The 20048-nt window shown below is 33.7% G+C and overlaps 2 protein-coding genes across 2 annotated transcripts; both read left to right on the top strand.

The window, feature by feature from the left end:
* Window positions 1-3956: 3956 nt before the first annotated feature.
* LOC137657193 (uncharacterized) lies at window positions 3957-4307 on the top strand. Its single transcript, XM_068391537.1, has one exon. The coding sequence runs from the start codon at window positions 3957-3959 to the stop codon at window positions 4305-4307; it is 351 nt and encodes a 116-aa protein (XP_068247638.1).
* Window positions 4308-4331: 24 nt separating this feature from the next.
* On the top strand, window positions 4332-19706 carry LOC137657191 (cuticle protein-like). The gene is made up of 4 exons (XM_068391536.1): window positions 4332-4367; window positions 4636-4737; window positions 16962-17135; window positions 18843-19706. The coding sequence occupies exons 1-4, from the start codon at window positions 4332-4334 to the stop codon at window positions 19467-19469; spliced, it is 939 nt and encodes a 312-aa protein (XP_068247637.1). The 3' UTR covers window positions 19470-19706.
* The last annotated feature ends 342 nt before the right edge of the window (window positions 19707-20048 follow it).

The raw sequence follows: 20048 nt of genomic DNA, 5'->3' as shown, positions 1-20048 counted from the left end.
TTTTTATAATCGTCCAACATATCTTGCGAATTTCTCAGCAAATCTGAAAATATTCGTGTATAAAAAAACAATAATCTATCAAGAATAGTAGGAAAATTGCACTACTTTCTTAGCATATCTAAAAACATTTGTGTATAAACAAACAAGTCTGTCAAGAATAGGGAAAATCATACTACTTTCTCAGCAAATCTGAAAAAAATTTGTGTATAAAAAAAAAACAATAATCGGTCATGAATAGTAGGAAAATTCCACTACTTTCTCAGCAAACCCGAAAACATTTGTCTATAAGAAAAAAAACAATAATCTGTCAAGAACACTAGGAAAATCATACTAATAGATACACACACTGGATACACACAGCTAGAAACTGAACCGTTACTCTATACCCGTTTGGAAACTAGAATATGGACCGCATCTATCATTCACTTTTTAGAAACCGATTTTCCTAAATTAGTTTTTAAAGGCTTGAATAATATACTTAACGATATTTCTAAATATTGATGTAAACTTGACAAGCGTACTAATTACTCTACTAACATATACATAGCCCTGAATGGTAGAAGCCTGAAAATCGATCCAAAATAGTTTAACAACGTCTACGCCCATTAAATTGCTTTGAAAACACGGTCCGGAACTTTGACTTTATACAAACAAATGCACGAACACAGCCCTCGCAAACAAATTCAGTTGAAAAAAATATCCTAAATACTTTTACTTGTTCAACCACGAACTGGATTTGAATGGATAATTCTATAATAGGTTTCTAGCTATGAAATCAAAAGTATTTCTGTATCATCATCTCAATCTCCTGGCCTATGTAGAAAGAATTAATTAGGTAATTTCGGGCGGCCTTGTGGTCCCAGCGGTTTTCGCCCGCAGCCTATCAATAGAATACGACGCTACGTACTAGAATCTATATGAATGGGAGAATAAATGGATTTCGAGGCATTTTCTACCTTTTGGAATAAAGACTTAAGGGTGTATATTCTTTTTACGAAAAGATTTTTTTTTTTTTTTTTTTTTTTTTTTGCTATATGGGGCAGGTAAGAATTCCAAGTAGAATAATACATTAGTATTTTGACTGCGAAGTGAGGTTTGCATTTATTAACTCTTGAGAGTTTATGCTTCTTTAATGTGAGTTAACTATGAGAATTATAAGATAGCTTATTCTTAATTGGCAGTGACTAGAAAAATATAAGCCTGTCCGTAGGTGATTGTGTAAAGCTTGGCTGATCGTAAAACATTTCTTTGGATTTGTTTCAAGTTAATTATCAGTGTTTATTCATTTGTACTTTATATGGAACAATTGTTTTTTAATCATGCTTTATTGCTCTTAAATAAGATGGAGTCGATATTTACTTTTTTACTTAATACGCTCAAGGAAAACTGTACAATTCGTCTTTTCGTGAATAGCACTGTATAGTCATTTAAGAAATAAAATAAAATATCCACATATCCAAAATCTTCTTTTCTCAATTACGGATTTCTTGAAAATTTAGTTTTCTTAAAATAAATATATATATATATATATATATTTATATACATATAATATATATATATATATATATATATATATATATATATATATATATATATATATATATATATATATATACCGGAAGTCACGCAATACCTTCAAAGGCCGTTATTACGACTTGCAGTCACACACGTCTCGCTGTCAACGATTTTTTACTTTGCCTTTTATAAGCATACCGTTCCAACTATCCAACTATAGATCCGTTCTATCTCAGTGTTTAGTCTAAATTTAAATTCCGACGGACCTCATCTTCCGCGTGATATCCTAAAATAACGTGACTTTTTTTTCTAGAAAATATATAGTTATTAATCCAGTTTCTCCTCGTAACCATAACCTCAACTTTTTATTGCCTCTGGCTTCGCGTGTTCCACCGCCACTTGATGTCATGTAGTTTGGGTTCATTTAAGGTGACAAGTCTCAAATTGTCTTTTGATTTTTTTGCTCGAATGTCTGTTAATATCCTTACTGAGATGCCTCAATATATCTATTATTTTCCTTACTCAAGATGTCACAAGGTTTATTAATAGGGATGTCCCAAGGTTTCTGTTAATATCTTTTATCTAAATGTCTCAAGGTTCCTGTTAATGTCAATACTAGAGATGTCTCAAGGTTTCTGCCAATATCGTCAATCGAGATATCTCAAGGTTTCTGATAATATACTTACTCAAGATGTCTCAAGGTTTTTGTTAATATCTTTAATCGAGTTGGCTCAAGGTTTCTATTGATATACTTACTCGAGATGTCTCGAGGTTTCTGTTTATAGCCTTAATAGAAATTTCTCAAAGTTTCTGTTAATATCCTTACTCGAGATGTCTCAAGGTATCTTCATATCCTTACTCGAGAAGTTTTAAGGCTTCTGTTTTTTTTCTCCTCTTTTTATTTGCTGATATGCATGTTATCATCATTATTAGGCGTTAATGTTATTGTGATTTTGTTACCCAGACCTTTGACCTCTGTGGTCAACCTCCTAACTGATGTATGTACTGTATCACAGGTATTATTGCATATCTTATCTTTTTTTATTGATGTCATAAGTGTAAGATCACTGTACCCTTATTGTAACTCTGTATATGGCTTTTGCTGAAATAAAGATTATTATTATTAATATCCATACTCGACATGTCTCGAGGTTTTTGTTAATATCCTTACTAGAGATGTCTTGAGATGCCTGTTAATATCTTTACTCGATATGTCTTAAGGTATCTGTTAATATCCTTAATGAGGATGTCTTAAAGTTTTTGTTAATATCGTTACTGAAGATGTCTTGAAATTTTTTTAAATATTCTTACTCGAGATTTCTCAAGGTTTCTGTTAACATCCTTACTCGAGATCTCTTAAAATTTATATTAATATCCTTATTCGAGATGTCTCAAGGTATCTGCTAATATCCTTAATGAAGATGTCTTAAAGTTTTTGTTAATATCCTCAATGAAGATGTCTTGAAATTTCTGTTAATACCCTTACTAGAGATGTCTTAAGGTCTCTGTTAATATCCTGACTCGAAATGTATAAGGGTTCCTGTTAATATCCTTACTCAAGATGTCTGAAGGTCTCTGTTAATATCCTTAGTCGAGATATCTCAAGGTCTCTGTTAATATCCTTTCTCGAGATGTCTCAAGGTCTCTGTTAATATCCTTACTCAAGATGTCTGAGGGTCTCTGTTAATATCCTTACTCGAGATGTCTCAAGGTCCTTGTTAATATCCTTACCCGAAATGTCTCCAGGTTTCTGTTAATATCCTTAGTCGAGATGTCTGCAGGTCTCTGTTAATATCCTTACGCGAGACGTCTCAAGGTCTCTGTTAATACCTTTACTAGAAATCTCTCCAGGTTTCTGTTAATATCCTTACTCAAGATGTTTTAAAATTTCTGTTAATATCCTTACTCGAGATATCTTAAAATTTCTTTTAATATCCTTACTCGAGATCTCTTAAAATTTCTGTTAATATCCTTATTCGAGATGTCTCAAGGTATCTTAATATCCTTACTGAAGATGTCTTAAAATTTCTGTTAATATCCTTACTCGAGATTTCTTAAGGTTTTTGTTAATATCCTTACTCGAGATCTCTTAAAATTTTTGTTAATATCCTTACTCGAGATGTCTCAAGGTCTCTTAATATCCTTACTTGAGATGTCTTAAGATTGCTGTTAATACCTTACTCGAGATATCTCAAGGGTCTGGACGTGTGTGTTAATGTTCTGTATCGAAACTGGCTTAAAGCGGAAATCATTGTGTATCTCGCTGTTCATACTATGAAAATAACTATTGTGGGTGTTTACTAATGTTGATATTAGTGAAATCGAGTGTTAAAAGTCAGTGGTTTCTTTTGTATGCGAGGTCTGTGGCGAAAGGCCTGACCCAGCATTTTTGTGTGTGTTGAGGTGGGGCTAATTGAAAAGTCATTTAAAAATGATCCAATATGCCCATCCTTAGAAAACGAAAAGAAAATCTTAGTCCCGTGACAGATCTCGATCTATTTATAACCGAAATTGACACGGTAATCCAAGGGAAGGAGGGAAAGAAAATGACAGGAGCTAGCATGCAAGTGAACGTCGCTGATGAAGAATGTGATGACAGAGGCAATCAGGGCAGGTGTGGGCATTATGAGGTCTATGTTGAATTTGGGATACAATGCGATGAATGCCGAAGATGGTACCACGATGAAGAAGCTTGCTCAAATTTAAGAGATGGCACCAGTGATATTTTTCAAAGCAGGAACATCATTTATAAATGTCCAAGATGTCTTGAGACTGCAAATCCCAATGGTTGATGGGTCAGGCAATCATGGGAAAACATGACGAAACTAAGCATCAACATAGAAGAGATGAAGGTAAATATACAACGACAGATGTCTGGTATTATGGATATGATAACTGCTCAATACACCAATGTGTGTCAAGAAATTGTTGAGCTGAAAGAGAAACTTAAGGAATACGAACAAGAGAATGTGACCAAGACCACATATGCAAGTATGTTGGGGAAAAAAAAAAAAAAAAAAAAAAAAAAAAAATTTGGTCATAAAATCTACGGAGGAAAATACGAAGGCTTCAGAGATCAAGAAAACAATCATGAAGAAGATAACCACGTATGTTGAACAGATCAAAACCTCAAAACAAGGCCACTTGGTAGTTAATTTTGCGGATAAAGCTGGGTTAGAAAAGGCTAAAAATGACTTAGAAGAGGTCAAGAATGAAATTAAGGTAAAGTGGATAAAAAGGATCTACTTAAACCGAAGATCAAGGTATGCAATATTGATGAAAATGAAGATGATATAATTGCCAGTATAAAGGAGAGGAATGAATGGATGAATGATATGTGTGAAAATGAAGAGGACTTTAAATTGATCGAAGTTTAAATCAAGACAAAGCGGTAAATCACATGTCATTATAAAGTGTAGTCCAACTATCAAGAAAGTTTTCCGTAAAAGGGACGATAGAGTATATACCACGCTTGGAGGATACTGAAAAATTTATGATTCCTACAATGTATTTCAGTGTTATAAATGCCAGGAATTTGGTCATACTGCCGACAGTTGTAGCAAGACTCAGGTATGTGCCAAGTGTAGCCAGGAACATCGAACCACGGATTGTAGTATAAATACGTTAAAGTGTCATAACTGCTCAATGAGGAATTACAATGATACGAATCATAAGACATATGATGAAAACTGTAAAGTATACAAGGAGGAGCTTACCAGGATAAAAAAATAGAACCGATCATGGAGTCTAGCCCATTGGTTAAGTGTGGTCTGATAAATATTCAATCGGTGGGGAATAAAACCATAAAGATTAGAAATCTTATTAATAAAATGGAATTAGATTTATGCTTATTAACTGGAACTTGGTTGCAGGGAAGTATTAGTGATAACTCAGGAGATGACGCCGTATACTCACGATTTCTACCACGTACCAAGAAAGGATAAAACTGGAGGAGTGGGTGTCTTCGTATCGAAAACCTTCTCTAGGGTTTCTATCATGAATGAAATAGTATTTGAAACGTTTGAATATATCTATCTAAACCTGACAAGAAACAGTAAGGTATTGGATATAATATCATTGTATAGACCACCAGGGAGTAATATGAGGATATTCATTGAAGAATTTAGTATTCTTGTGGGTGTGGTGGACGATATTAAAAATACATTAATTGGTGGAGACTTTAATTATTGGGTAGATGATGAAAATGATAATAAGGCTAAAGAACTCAAGGAGTATTTGAGATGTTTAATTTAATAAACAGTGTTTTGGTATCAACGTCAGTAGGTGGTCATACGCTCGACTTGGTCATATGTGGGAAAGATTCTGACCTAATAAGAAACCTTAAGTGGAACCAGACTTTGAGATCTCAAAAACACATAAACTCATCACTTTTGATGTTAATATAAATTGCATCAGAGTATTGAAGAAATGGATCACATATAGGGAACGGGAAAATTTCGATGCTGAAAATTTGATTGAAGTTAGTGTAGCGCAAATGTCTCGTGAGAACATACAATGTGAACATATGGTAGATAGAGAATGTGTTTGGTGTTACCAAAAAATATAATGACAATTTTGGAAAAATGTATGATACCAAGTGTCCTATAAAGAGCAAACAAATAGTTGTACACGAAAATGTTAGATGGTATAATAGTGAGCTATTAAGGGCAAAAAGACATAGACGTAAGATGGAAGGTAGATGGAAAAGAGCCAAATCCTCACAAGCCAGAATTCTATATAATAAGGCCAGAAATGACTATAACATCATGTTAGAAAAAACAAAAAGAAAATTCTACAACGGCGAAAGTAAAAAAAAAACTAATAATATGAGGGAGTTTCACAAAAACCTAGATGATTTGATGGGATTAAAGAAAAAATATGTCTTGCCTGATAATGTCTGTGCAGAGGAATTTGCTATATTCTTCAATGAAAAAATTGACGAAATTTAAAGAGGTTTCCCACAAAATCACTTAGAAGGACAGTCAGTTATGCCAGTGAAGGAGGGTAAGAAGTTAATAAAATTTAAGGAAATAAATATGTGCGACTTGTTAAAGGTTATGAGAGATGAAGAATACATATTGTGGAAACGACCCTTTCCCAAACAGTTCAATAAGTGAAACTCCAAACATGCAAGTTGTATATAATATTTACCTGAATATGATTAACCTAAGTATATCACAATCCTGTTTTCCTAGCTGTGAAAAAACTGCGTTGATCAAACCAATATACAAAGGAAAAGGTGATGTAAACGAACTAAATTCATATAGGCCCATTTCAAATTTATCCTACATGTCGAAGCTTATTGAAAAAATCATAAGTGAGCAATTATGGGCGCATATTGATGAGTTAGAGGTATTCCCTGAAAAACAATTGGCCTACAGAGCTAATCACTCTACAGAAACTGCCTTATGCTCAATAATGAACGATATGATAGGTCTTCTTGATGAGGGAAAGTGTGGAATTTTGATTATGTTAGATCTTAGTGCTGCTTTCGATACTGTTGTGCACGAGTACTTACTTGACGACTTAAAAGTTCATTGGAGTGATTGAGGAAGCACTGGAATTTTTGCGGAGCTACTTAACGAACAGGAAAACTATTGTAGAAGTTTCTGGGAACCGATCCAGTGAGAGAATTCTTATGAAAGGTGTACCACAGGGTAGTGTTTTGGGCCCTATCTTGTTCAACATATATACTATCGAGCTATCACACATCTTGAAAAAACAACAAGTGGGCTTTAAACTATATGCAGATGATACTCAGTTCTACCTTTCAATTTCAACAATACAAGATACAAAGAAGAAAATTGATGAGATAATGACTGAAATAAAAACATGGATGCAGAGGAAAAGCTTAAATTAAATGATGATAAAACAGAATGTATGTTTTGGCACAAAGGTGGCTTTGAAGAATTACCAGCTATTTCAAAGTATAAAAATTGGTGACGCTGATGTTAGGATTGTGCCTGTTGTGAAAAATTTAAGTGTACTGATAGATTGTAATTTATCAATGAGGGATCAAATAGTGAACACAGTGAAAGTGTGTAACTAACACCTGAGAAACAGCATTTACTAGAAAATATTTAACAGAGAGCAGTACAAAAATTTTAGTGATGAGTCACGTAATATCAAGGCTTGATTATTGCAATTCTCTGTACTATAAATTGCCCAATACACTACTAAAAAAGCTTCAAAATGAGCAAAACCAGGCGGCTAAACTGATAAAAGGCATTAAACCTAGGGAGAGAATAATTCCTGCACTGATTGATCTATATTGGTTACCTGTTAAGGCTAGAATTGAATTTAAAATTTGTTTGTTGACTCACAAAGCAATTACAAGTGATAAGCCTAAATATCTTCGTAATTGCTTGGTCCCCTACCCTCAAGCTACTAGCGCTGCTGTAAGAGTTAGGCATGCTGATGACCCATATAGACTATTCGAAATTAGTGTGAATCATGCAATAGGAGGAAGAACGTTTTGTTATGCTGCACCAAGACTCTTCAACGACTTTCCACTTGATGTCAAGAATAGCAAAAATGTGGCAGCTTTCAAGAAAAACCTGAAGACTTATCTCTTTTGAAAGTGTTATAATAGTGATCTGAAAACTATTAAGCCTGAATACAAATGCTAACGAATAACTGAAAAGATACAGAGCAAAATATTAACTGGAAAGAAATTATTTTCACACACCAAAGCCCACCTGAACAGACGCTTAGTGTCTGATGGAGGGCGAGAAATAAACCCCTAAAAGTAAAAGTAAAAAGTAAAAAGTAATATCCTTACTCGAGATGTCTGAAAGTCTCTATTCATATCCTTACTCGAGATGTTTCAGGGTTTCTGTTAATATCCTTACTCGAAATGTCTTAAGGTCTCTGTTAATATCCCTACTCGAGATGTATAAGGGTTCCTGTTAATATCCTTACTCAAGATGTCTGAAGGTCTCAGTTAATATCCTTACTCGAGATGTCTCAAGGTCCCTGTTAATATCCTTACTCGAGATATCTCAAGGTTTTTTTTATTATCCTTAGTCGAGATGTCTCAGGGTCTCTGTTAATATCCTTACTCGAGATTTCTCAAGGTCTCTGTTAATATCCTTACTCGAGATGTCTCAAGGTTTTTTATTATCCATAGTCGAGATGTCTCAATGTCTCTGTTAATATCCTTACTCGAGATGTCTTAAGGTCTCTGTTAATATCCTTACTCGAGAGGTCTCAAGGTTTCTGTTAATATCCTTAGTCGAGATGTCTCAAGGTATTTGTTAATATCCTTAGTCGAGATGTCTCAAGGTTTCTATTAATATCCTTACTCACGATGTCTCAAGGTCTCTGTTAATATCCTTACCCGAAATGTCTCCAGGTTTCTGTTACTATCCTTACTCGAGATGTCTCCAGGTCTCTGTTAATATGCTTACTAGAAATCTCTCCAAGCTTCTGTTAATATCCTTACTCAAGATGTTTTAAAATTTCTGTTAATGTCCTTACTCGATATGTTTTAAAATTTCTGTTAATATCCTTACTCGAGATGTCTCAAAGTTTCTGTTAATATCCTTACTGAAGATGTCTTGAAATTTCCGTTAATATTACTACTCGACATTTCTAAAGGGTTTCTGTTAATATCCTTACTCGAGAGGTCTCAAGGTTCCTGTTAATATCCTTACTCGAGATCTCTAAAAATTTCTGTTAATATCCTTACTCGAGATGTCCCAAGGTCTCTTAATATCCTTACTCGAGATATCTTAAGGTTATTGTTAATATCCTTACTCGGGATGTCTTAAGATTTGTATTAATATCCTTACTCGATGTCTCATGGTATCTGTTAATATCCTTACTGAAGAAGTCTTAAGGTTTCTGTTAATATTCTTACTCGAGATGTCTTAAGGTCTCTGTTAATATCCTTACTCGAGATGTATAAGGGTTCCTGTTAATATCCTTACTCGAGATGTCTCAAGGTCTTTTTATTATCCTTAGTCGAGATGTCCCTAGGTCTCTGTTAATATCCTTACTCGAGATGTCTCAAGGTCCCTGTTAATATCCTTACTCGAGATGTCTCAAGGTTTTCTTTAATATCCTTAGTCGAGATGTCTCAAGGTCTCTGTTAATATCCTTACTCGAGATGTCTCAAGGTCTCTGTTAATATCCTTACTCGAGAGGTCTCCATGTCCCTGTTAATATCCTTACTCGAGATGTCTTAAAATTTCTGTTAATATCCTTACTCGAGATGTCTTAAAATTTCTGTTAATATCCTTACTCGAGATGTCTTAAAATTTCTGTTAATATCCTTATTCGAGATGCCTTAAGATTCCTGTTAATATCTTTACTCGAGATGTCTCAAGGTCTATGTTAATATCCTTACTCGAGATATCACCAGGTTTCTATTAATATCCTTATTCGAGATGTCTTTAGGTCTCTGTTAATATCCTTACTCGAGATGTATTAAGGTTCCTGTTAATATCCTTACTCAAGATGTCTCAAGGTCTTTGTTTATATCCTCAGTCAAGATGTTTCAAGGTCTCTGTTAATATCCTTGCTCGAGATGTCTCAAGGTTTCTGTTAATATCCTTACTCGAGATGTCTCCATGTCCCTGTTAATATCCTTACTCGAGATGTCTCAAGGTCTCTGTTAATTTCCTTATTCGAGATGTTTTAAGGTTTCTGTTAATATCTTTACTCGAGATGTCCTAAGATTTCTGTTAATATCCTTACTTGAGATGTCTCAAAGTCTCTGTTAATATCCTTATTCGAGATGTCTTAAGGTTTCTGTTAACATCCTTAATAGAGATGTCTCAAGGTTTCTGTTAATATCCTTAACAGAGATGTTTCAAGGTTTCTGTTAATATCCTTAACAGAGATGTTTCAAGGTCTGTTAATATCCTTAATAGAGATGTCTCAAGGTTTCTGTTAATATCCTTAATAGAGATATCTGAAGGTTTCTGTTAATATCCTTAACAGAGATGTTTCAAGGTTTCTGTTAATATCCTTAACAGAGATGTTTCAAGGTCTGTTAATATCCTTAATAGAGATGTCTCAAGGTTTCTGTTAATATCTTCACTCGAGATGTCAAGGTTTCTGTTAATATCCCTAATAGAGATGTCTCAAGGTTTCTGTTAATATCCTTAATAGAGATGTCTCAAGGTTTCTGTTAATATCTTCACTCGAGATGTCAAGGTTTCTGTTAATATCCCTAATAGAGATGTCTCAAGGTTTCTGTTAATATCCTTAATAGAGATGTCTCAAGGTTTCTGTTAATATCTTCACTCGAGATGTCAAGGTTTCTGTTAATATCCCTAATAGAGATGTCTCAAGGTTTCTGTTAATATCCTTAATAGAGATGTCTCAAGGTTTCTGTTAATATCTTCACTCGAGATGTCAAGGTTTCTGTTAATATCCCTAATAGAGATGTCTCAAGGTTTCTGTTAATATCCTTAATAGAGATGTCTCAAGGTTTCTGTTAATATCTTCACTCGAGATGTCAAGGTTTCTGTTAATATCTTCACTCGAGATGTCAAGGTTTCTGTTAATATCCCTAATAGAGATGTCTCAAGGTTTCTGTTAATATCTTCACTCGAGATGTCAAGGTTTCTGTTAATATCCCTAATAGAGATGTCTCAAGGTTACAATTAATATCCTTACTAGAGATGTCTCAAGGTCTCTTAATATCCTTATTCGAGATTTCTAAAGGTTTCTGGTAATATTTTGCTCGAGATGTCTCAAGTTGTCTTCTAATATCTTGCTTCAGATGTCTCTACTTCTCTATAAATATCCTTAAAAGAGATGTTTCAAGGTGCCTGTTAATATCCATACTCGAGATGTCTCAAGTTGTCTTTTAATATTTTCCACGAGATGTCTCAAGGTGTCTGTTAATATCCTTACTCGAGATATCTCAAGTTGTCTTTAAATAATTTGCTCCAGATGATTCAAAGTTTCTGTTAATATCGTTAATATAGATGTCTCGAGGTTTTTGGCAAGTCTTAAGTTGTCTTAGGTAGTCTTTAAATACTTTGCTTGAGATGTCCCAAGGTTTGTTAACATCCGTACTCTAGATGTCTCTAGAACCCTTTTGATATTCTGATGGAGACTTCTCTTAATAATGTCCTTATTCAAGATATCGGAATAAGTATTTTAATATCCTACTCGAGATATCTAGAGGTTAAGTAATACCCAGCTTAGGACACCTCAATTAATAATTTTACTTCTGTTTAAGACAAGTCATAAGATTACATCATGCTCAAGGTCCTGCTTCAGACGTCTAAACCACGAGCCACACCTTGTTTAACATGTCTCAAGCCATCTGGTTATATCCTGCTCGAGGGGTCTTAAGTAATCTTGTTATATACTACTTAAGATGTCTCAATTACAGTATATATATATATATATATATATATATATATATATATATATATATATATATATATAAAATCGTACATATATTCACATATATATATATATAATAATACATATAGTCATATATATATATATATATATATATATATATATATATATATATATAAAATCGTACATATATTCATATATATATATATATATATATATATATATAATCATACATATATTCATATATATATATATATAATCATACATATATTCATATATATATATACATATATATATATATATATATATATATAATTATACATATATTCATACATACATATATATATACATATGTATATATAGTATATATATAGTATATATATATACATAGTATATATATATATATATAAATATATAAATATATATATATATACATAGTATATATACATACATATATATATATATATATATATATATATATATATATATATATATATATATACACAGTATATATATATATATATATATATATATATATATATATATACATATATATACATATATATATAGTATATATACAGTATATATATAATCCTACATATATTCATTTATATATACTTATATATCAGATTCTCAACTCCAATAACAAATTACTTATCTTTCCTTTTAAAACATCTAATTATTTAATTTTTCACGAGTTAAAGACCAATGAATCAGCCGCAGGTAATACGGTAACACAATGTAACCCTCCAATCTCTATTGAATTCACTTTCGCTATAACAACAGACATCAATTCTCCATTATTTTCCTCGTCATTCCCTACCCGAGTCAGGACCTCCTATTAGTCAGTCACGAAGAGGAGATTGTCTTCCATTAACCCCGAGGACAGTCGAGTAATTAAAGAGGTAATTGCTAATCTGCCAGAATGACATTGTGATTGAGATGGATAATAGAAAATGTAGTTTATCCAATAGGAATCATCTCCCCTATATAATAAAGAGCATATCTCTCTCTCTCTCTCTCTCTCTCTCTCTCTCTCTCTCTCTCTCTCTCTCTCTCTCTCTCTCTCTCTCTTGTATATATATATATATATATATATATATATAAAGATAGATAAATAGATAGATAGATAGAGACATGTCTTTCCTGTCACGCTCAGGAGGAAGAGAGAGTAGTCACACCCTGATAAAAGGGGACCCCCAGATAAGTACACTCTGATACAACACTCATGGATATTGCCGAACTAGCGGGTTGCGGTTAGGAAAGGGGGAGGGAGTGGGAAGGATTGAATATGTGTGTGTGTGTGTGTGTGTGTGTGTGTGTGTGTGTGTGTGTGTGTGTAAATATCTACATAAATATTTAAAGTCATTTTTGACGGCTCGGGTACACTAAATTAACACAAATTTCGTCGTTTCTATCTAAAATTCTTACTTGGCTGTCTTTAGTTAAAGGGTATGCTATTTCTTATCTATTTTGCAATGCAAAGCCGTCTGACAATTAGTAACCTAATTTGGGCGATACTGACCGGGTCTTGAGACAGATTAGGCCATTTAGAGCAGAGATGCAGCAATGGAAACACCACAGTTGCGCTATAAAAAGAATTGAAAAGATTTTATTCCAGCTATAACCAAGTTGTGGAATTACCTTCCTAATCGGGTAGTTGAATCGGTAGAACTTTAAAACTTCAAACTTGCAGCAAATGATTTTATGTTGAACATGCTGATATAAGCCTTTTTATAGTTTATATATGAAATATATGTTTTGATGTTAGTATTTTTAAAAAATTCTATTTTACTTGTACATTATTTCTTTTATCGTTTATCTATTTCCTTATTTCCTTTCCTCATTGGGCTATTTTCCATGGAGGCCTTGGGCTTACATCATCTTGCCTTTCCAACTAGGGTTGTAACTTAGCTAATAATAATAATAATAATAATAATAATAATAATAATAACAAGAACTCAAAAAGCTACGGCGGCAATGGAAAGAAATTAGAAAGCTAAAAAACGACTGCAACCAGAAGCCGAAAGGACACACTACTCTTCACCTTAAAAGGTTTAAAGTTTGCTCGTGAATAGCAGAGGCACGGACAGTGGCAATACCCTGCATTCAGGACAAAGCCTTAGAGACTGACCATATATACATATGATCAACACCCACGGCCCCTCTCCTCCTAAGCTAGGACCAGGGAAGTCCAGACAATGGCTTCTGATAACCCAACAAGTTGACCTATGGCTCGGACCCCCACCCCCAAAATCCCTAGCTCACAAGGATAGTGAGATTGCAGACACTACTAGAAACTATCGAGCTTGAGCTTGTCTCGAATCCAAGTCCAGCAGATCGCTAGGCAGTTGAAGTGACCAAATAGGATACCACAACCCTTACGGAAAAAGATTTTTTTTATTTTTTTAAAGTAAATTATATAAATTATGAATGGGTAGAAATTACTGTCAGATAAAAGTCTTTCTCTGAACTAAATTATATAAACCATGAATGGGTATAAAATCCTGTCATATAAAAGTCTTTCTCTGAAATAAATGATATAAATTATGAATGGGTATAAAATCCTGTCAGATAAAAGTCTTTCTCTGAACTAAATTATATAAATCATGAATGAATAAAAATTCCTGTCAGATAAAAATCCTTCTCCGAACTAAATTATATGAATTATGAATGGGTATAAAATCCTGTCAGATAAAATAGTCTTTCTCTGAACTAGATTATATAAATCATGAATGGGTAAAAATTCCTGTCATATAAAAATCTTTCTCTGAACTAAATTATATAAATTATGAATGGATAAAAATTCCTGCCAGATAAAAATCTTTCTCTGAAGTAAACTATATAAATTATGAATGGGTAAAAATTCCTGTCAGATAAAAATCTTTCTCTGAACTAAATTATATGAATTATGAATGGGTATAAAATCCTGTCAGATAAAAGTCTTTCTCTGAACTAAATTATATAAATCATGAATAAATAAAAATTCCTGTCAGCTAAAAATCCTTCTCCGAACTAAATTATATAAATTATGAATGGGTAAAAATTCCTGCCAGATAAAAATCTTTCTCTGAACTAAATTATATAAATTATGAATAGGTAAGAATTCCTGTCAGATAAAAATCTTTCTCTGAGGTAAATTATATGAATTATGAATGTGTAAAAAAATCCTGTCAGATAAAAGTCTTTCTCTGAACTAAATTATATAAATCATGAATGGGTAAAATATCCTGTTAGATAAAAATCTTTCTCTGAACTAGATTATATAAATCATGAATGGGTAAAAAATCCTGTCATATGAAAGTCTTTCTCTGAACTAGATTTTATAAATCATGAATGGGTAAAAATTCCTGTCAGATAAAAGTCTTTCTCTGAAGTAAATTATATAAATCATGAATGGGTAAAAAATCCTGTCAGTTAAAAATCTTTCTCTGAATTAATTTATATAAATCATGAATGGGTAAAATATCCTGTCAGATAAAAATCTTTCTCTGACGTAAATTACATAAGTCATGAATGGGTAAAAATTCCTGCCAGATAAAAATCTTTCTCTGAAGTAAACTATATAAATTATGAATGGGTAAAAATTCCTGTCATATAAAAATCTTTCTCTGAACTAAATTATATAAATTATGAATGGGTAAAAATTCCTGTCAGATAAAAATCCTTCTCTGAACTAAATTATATAAATTATGAATGGGTAAGAATTCCTGTCAGATAAAAATCTTTCTCTGGGGTAAATTATATAAATTATGAAAGGGTAAAAATTCCTGTCAGATAAAAATCTTTCTCTGAAGTAAATTATATAAAATTATGAATGGGTAAATGGGTAAAAAATTCTGTCAGATAAAAATAATTCTCTGAAGTATTATATAAATTATGAATGGGTAAAAACTACTGTCAAATAAAAATCTCTCTCTCAAAATACACGAGTGTGTCAGTTCAAGAAAATATTCTGAACAATTAAGACAATGCATTAACTTACGAATACATTCAATTTACCATAGCCGTAGAATAGTATATACATAAATATCCCAATGCGATATCTGACAGAGTACTGTATATCAGTTACGCAAGAACCCAACCCCCATCGAATGATGAAACTACTTCGTAATAACAAACATCATTAAAAAACTAAAAGGATAATTTCTAATTCTCCATTGTTACGTTCATGAATGGAAATGCGAACCGGATCAATCACGAAAATGGTGGGTCAGTGGGAGGGGCTGACCATGGAACTTTGTATATAAACAGTTTTCCCAGATTCGGTCGTTACATCTGTACTCGTAAACACTGTGGATATGTACTCGAAGGTTAGTTCTGTATTCTAAACGATTAGTATTCTCTTCTGCGAAGTCAGGAGATGATTTGTGTAGATAAAATTTGGCGTTCCGAGTGATTTTTTGGAATATATATTTTTCTAATTATAATCGTTTATTGGTTTTTCACAGAAATGGTGATTCATAAAAGTATTTTTTTGGAAAATATAAGTGTGATTTCTATTACATATATTTTTCTAATTATAACTTTTCACGTGTAACAGTATTATTGTTTATTTGTTTTAAAAAAATGGTGACATAGTTACATGAAGTAATTTTTTAAATGAAATACGTGTGATTTCTTTAATGGTCATTCTTTTAATTATAACTTTTTACGTGTAACAGTATAATTGTTTATTTCTTTTTATTTTTTTCAAGGGATGGTAACTCATAATTAAATGAAGTATTTTTTTTTTTTGGGGGGGGGAATTGAATACATGTGATAACTATATACTTTTCTAATTATAACTTTTTACGTGTAACTGTAAATTGTTTATTTGGTTTTCAAAGACATCGTGCCTCATAATTACATGAAGTATTTTTTGGGGGGAGAAGATTAAATACGTGTGATTTCTATAACGTTTTTCTAATTATAAATGTTCACGTATAACAGTATAATTATTTATTTTGTTTTCAGAGAAATCGTGACTCATAGTTACCCGCTATATTTTATCTTTTTTTTTTTTTCTAAATAAAATACATATAATTATGCAACTGTGCAATAAGATTTCGAAACAATCAATTTTCAAACTTTCATACCCAACTTAACTATATTATTGAAGGCAGCACTATTTTCCACAGGTAACTTTCCTGGCCTTATTGGCAGTGGCACTGGCCCGCCCGGATAAGCTTCCCTCATCTGGCTATCTAGCTCCCCAGAAGCCAATCCTGTACGCCCCTCCTCCTCCTAATTACGGTACCCCTGCACCGCCAGTCTACCAAACACCAAAGCCAACTTCCGAAATACCTTACGTGGTGAGGATTATTTAAAGTCTTTGCCCTTGTGTTGAGTAAATTGCAAGTCTTTGCCCTTGTGTTGAGTGGATTCCAAGTCTTTGCCCTTGTGTTGAGTGGATTCCAAGTCTTGCCTGTGTATTGAGTGGATTGCAAGACTTTGCCCTTGTGTTGAGTGGATTCCAAGTCTTTTCTTGTGTGTTGAGAGGATTGCAAGTCTTTCTGTGTTGAGTGGATTGCAAGTTTTTGCCTGTGTTGAGTGGATTGCAAGACTTTGCCTGTGTTGAGTGGATTGAAAGTCTTTGGCTGTGTGTGAAGAGTATTGGAAGTCCTTGCCCTTGTGTTGAGAGTACTGCAAGTCTTTGCCTGTGTGTTGAGAGCATTGAAAGTATTGGCTCTTGTGATGAGAGGATTGCAAGTCTTTGCCTTTTGACTTGTGTTGAGTGACTTGCAAGTCTTTGCTTGTGTGTTGAGTAAATTGCAAGTCTTTGTCCTTGTGTTGAGTGGATTCCAAGTCTTTGCCCTTGTGTTGAGTGGATTCCAAGTCTTTGCCCCGTGATGAGAGGATTGAAGGTCTTTGCCCTTGTATTGAGTGGATTCCAAGTCTTTCCTTGTGTGTTGAGAGGATTGCACGTCTCTGCTTGAGTGTTGAGAGGAATTCAGGTCTTTGCCCTTGTGTTGAGAGGATTGAAAGTCTTTGCCTGTGTTGAGAGTATTGTAAGTCTTTGCCTGTGTGTTGAATGGATCGCAAGTCTTTGCCTGTGATGAGTGGATTGCAAGTCTTTGCCTGTGTTAAGTGGATTGCAAGTCTGCCAGAGTTGAGTGGATTGCAAGTCTGCCTGTGTTGAGAGTATTGCAAGCCTTTGTCTGTGTGTTGAGTATATTGCAAGTCTTTTCCCTCGTGTTGAGAGTATTGGAAGTCTTTGCCCTTGTGTTGAGTGGATTCCAAATCTTTGCCTGTGTTGAGAGGTTTGCAAGTCTTTTCCTGAGTGTTGAGAGGATTGCAAGTCTTTGCCTGAGTGTTGAGAGTATTGCAAGCCTTTGCATGGGTGTTGAGTATAGTGCAAGTCTTTGCCCTTGTGTTGAGAGTATTGGAAGTCTTTGCCCTTGTGTTGAGTAGATTGGAAGTCTTTGGCTGTTTGCTGAGAGTATTGAAAGTCTTTGGTTGTGCTGAGTGGATTCCAAGTCTTTGCCTGTGTTAAGAGGATTGCAAGTCTTTGCCTGAGTGTTGAGATGATTGCAAATCTTTGCCTGCGTTGAGAGTATTGCAAATCTTTGCCTGTATATTGAGTATTGCTAGTCCTCGTGTGTTTAGAGTATTGCAAGTCTTTGCCCATGTGTTGGGAATATTGCAAGTTCCTGCTTGTGTGTTGAGCGTATTAAAAGTCTTTACTTGTGTGCTGAGAATGTTGCAAGCCTTTCGCTTTGTGTTGACAGTATTAAAAGTCTTTGCATGAGAGTTGAGAGTATAACGAGTAGTTAAGAATAAAATGTTGCTTTGAGTAAGTATACAAATAGCAAGAAATTTTATTATGTGACAAGGGAACTGAAGCGCTCATTAATAAATAGTTGTAGTACAAATAATGAAAGCAAAATTACAAATATCGTTAATAACAAATATGAAAGTATATGGAATAATATAATTATTGACAGCGCGTATGCATACTTTGGTGTGTAGATCGTATGCAGTAAAGTCATTTCTAGCAAAAGCATTTATTCATATTTCAGAAAGGAATGCCCTTCGATTTCCAATATGCCGTGAAAGATGAGTACAACGGCCTCGACTTCGAGCATCGTTCTAAATCCGACGGGAATGTAGTCAATGGCCAGTACCAAGTCCTCCTCCCCGACGGAAGGATTCAGACCGTCACTTACAACGCCGATCACTCCAAAGGATATCTGGCCGACGTTGTTTACAAAGGCGAAGCTCAGTACCCAAAGACCCAGTCCTACAAGCCAGCCCCAACGTACTCTTCTCCAGCTCCTACATATAAAGCACCAACTCCATCTTACAAAGCACCTACTCCACCCCGTTCATCCCCAGCTCCTACCAAAGCAACTACTCCATACCGATCCTCCCCAGCTCCTTCCAAAGCAACTACTCCATCTCGTTCATCCCCAGCTCCTCCTTCCAAAGCAATTACTCCACCGCGTTCGTCCCCAGCTCCTTCCAAAGCACCTACTCCATCCTATTCATCCCCAGTTCCTCCTTACTCACCCAGAGCTCCTTCCAATAAAACCCCAGCTCCCTCCTTTTCATCCCCAGCACCTTCTTACAAAACCCCAGCTCCCTCTTATAAAGCCCCAACTTCCCTTTATTTCCCCCCACCTCCCCCATTTCCAGTCCGTAGTTAGGTAAAACCAAAAGTCCTATATGGGGCACACAATCACTGAAAATTGATAATCATTTAAATTTCTAGAACTGGGTATTTGGATATTCATATTTATGTGTTGTAGGGAAAAATCTATACTTTCTAATTTCAAATATGTAATACAATGAATAAGTTGACTTCCAAGATTTGTGGAAATAGGGAAAATTTAAATTACATAGAATAAGCAGGAACTTGAGTTCGTGTGATTTTAGGATATATATATATATATATATATATATATATATATATATATATATATATATATATATATATATATCTAATTGTGGAAGTAACAAAATCTCAGATAATGTCCTTGATTTTCAGCTTATTTCATAAGACAATATAATTTTTCTTTTTGGAATAACGAAACAAAAAACTAATTTGTTTCTCTTCATAGTTTATATAAGACAGATTTATTCTAAATGTGTTACTGATCTTAAAATATTTATATTTTTTTACTTATTACTTCAAATATAGATTATTTATTTCTTTATCTTACTTATTACTTTAAATATATAGATTATTTCATTATTTTCTTTTCTGACTGGGCTACTTTCCCTGT

Source organism: Palaemon carinicauda, chromosome 18 (genome assembly GCF_036898095.1).
Source record: "Palaemon carinicauda isolate YSFRI2023 chromosome 18, ASM3689809v2, whole genome shotgun sequence".
In the NCBI taxonomy this organism is placed as follows: domain Eukaryota; kingdom Metazoa; phylum Arthropoda; class Malacostraca; order Decapoda; family Palaemonidae; genus Palaemon; species Palaemon carinicauda.
This window is presented reverse-complemented; position numbering and strand designations above follow the sequence as displayed.

Bases quoted from the DNA above. Each gene is read 5' to 3' on its own strand.
- LOC137657193 (XM_068391537.1), top strand. From the start codon at position 3,957: ATGCCCATCCTTAGAAAACGAAAAGAAAATCTTAGTCCCGTGACAGAT.
- LOC137657191 (XM_068391536.1), top strand. From the start codon at position 4,332: ATGACGAAACTAAGCATCAACATAGAAGAGATGAAG. The intron at 4,738-16,961 runs GTAAAGTGGATA...TATTTTCCACAG, and splicing joins AGGTCAAGAATGAAATTAAG to GTAACTTTCCTGGCCTTATT. The intron at 17,136-18,842 runs GTGAGGATTATT...TTCATATTTCAG, and splicing joins CTTCCGAAATACCTTACGTG to AAAGGAATGCCCTTCGATTT.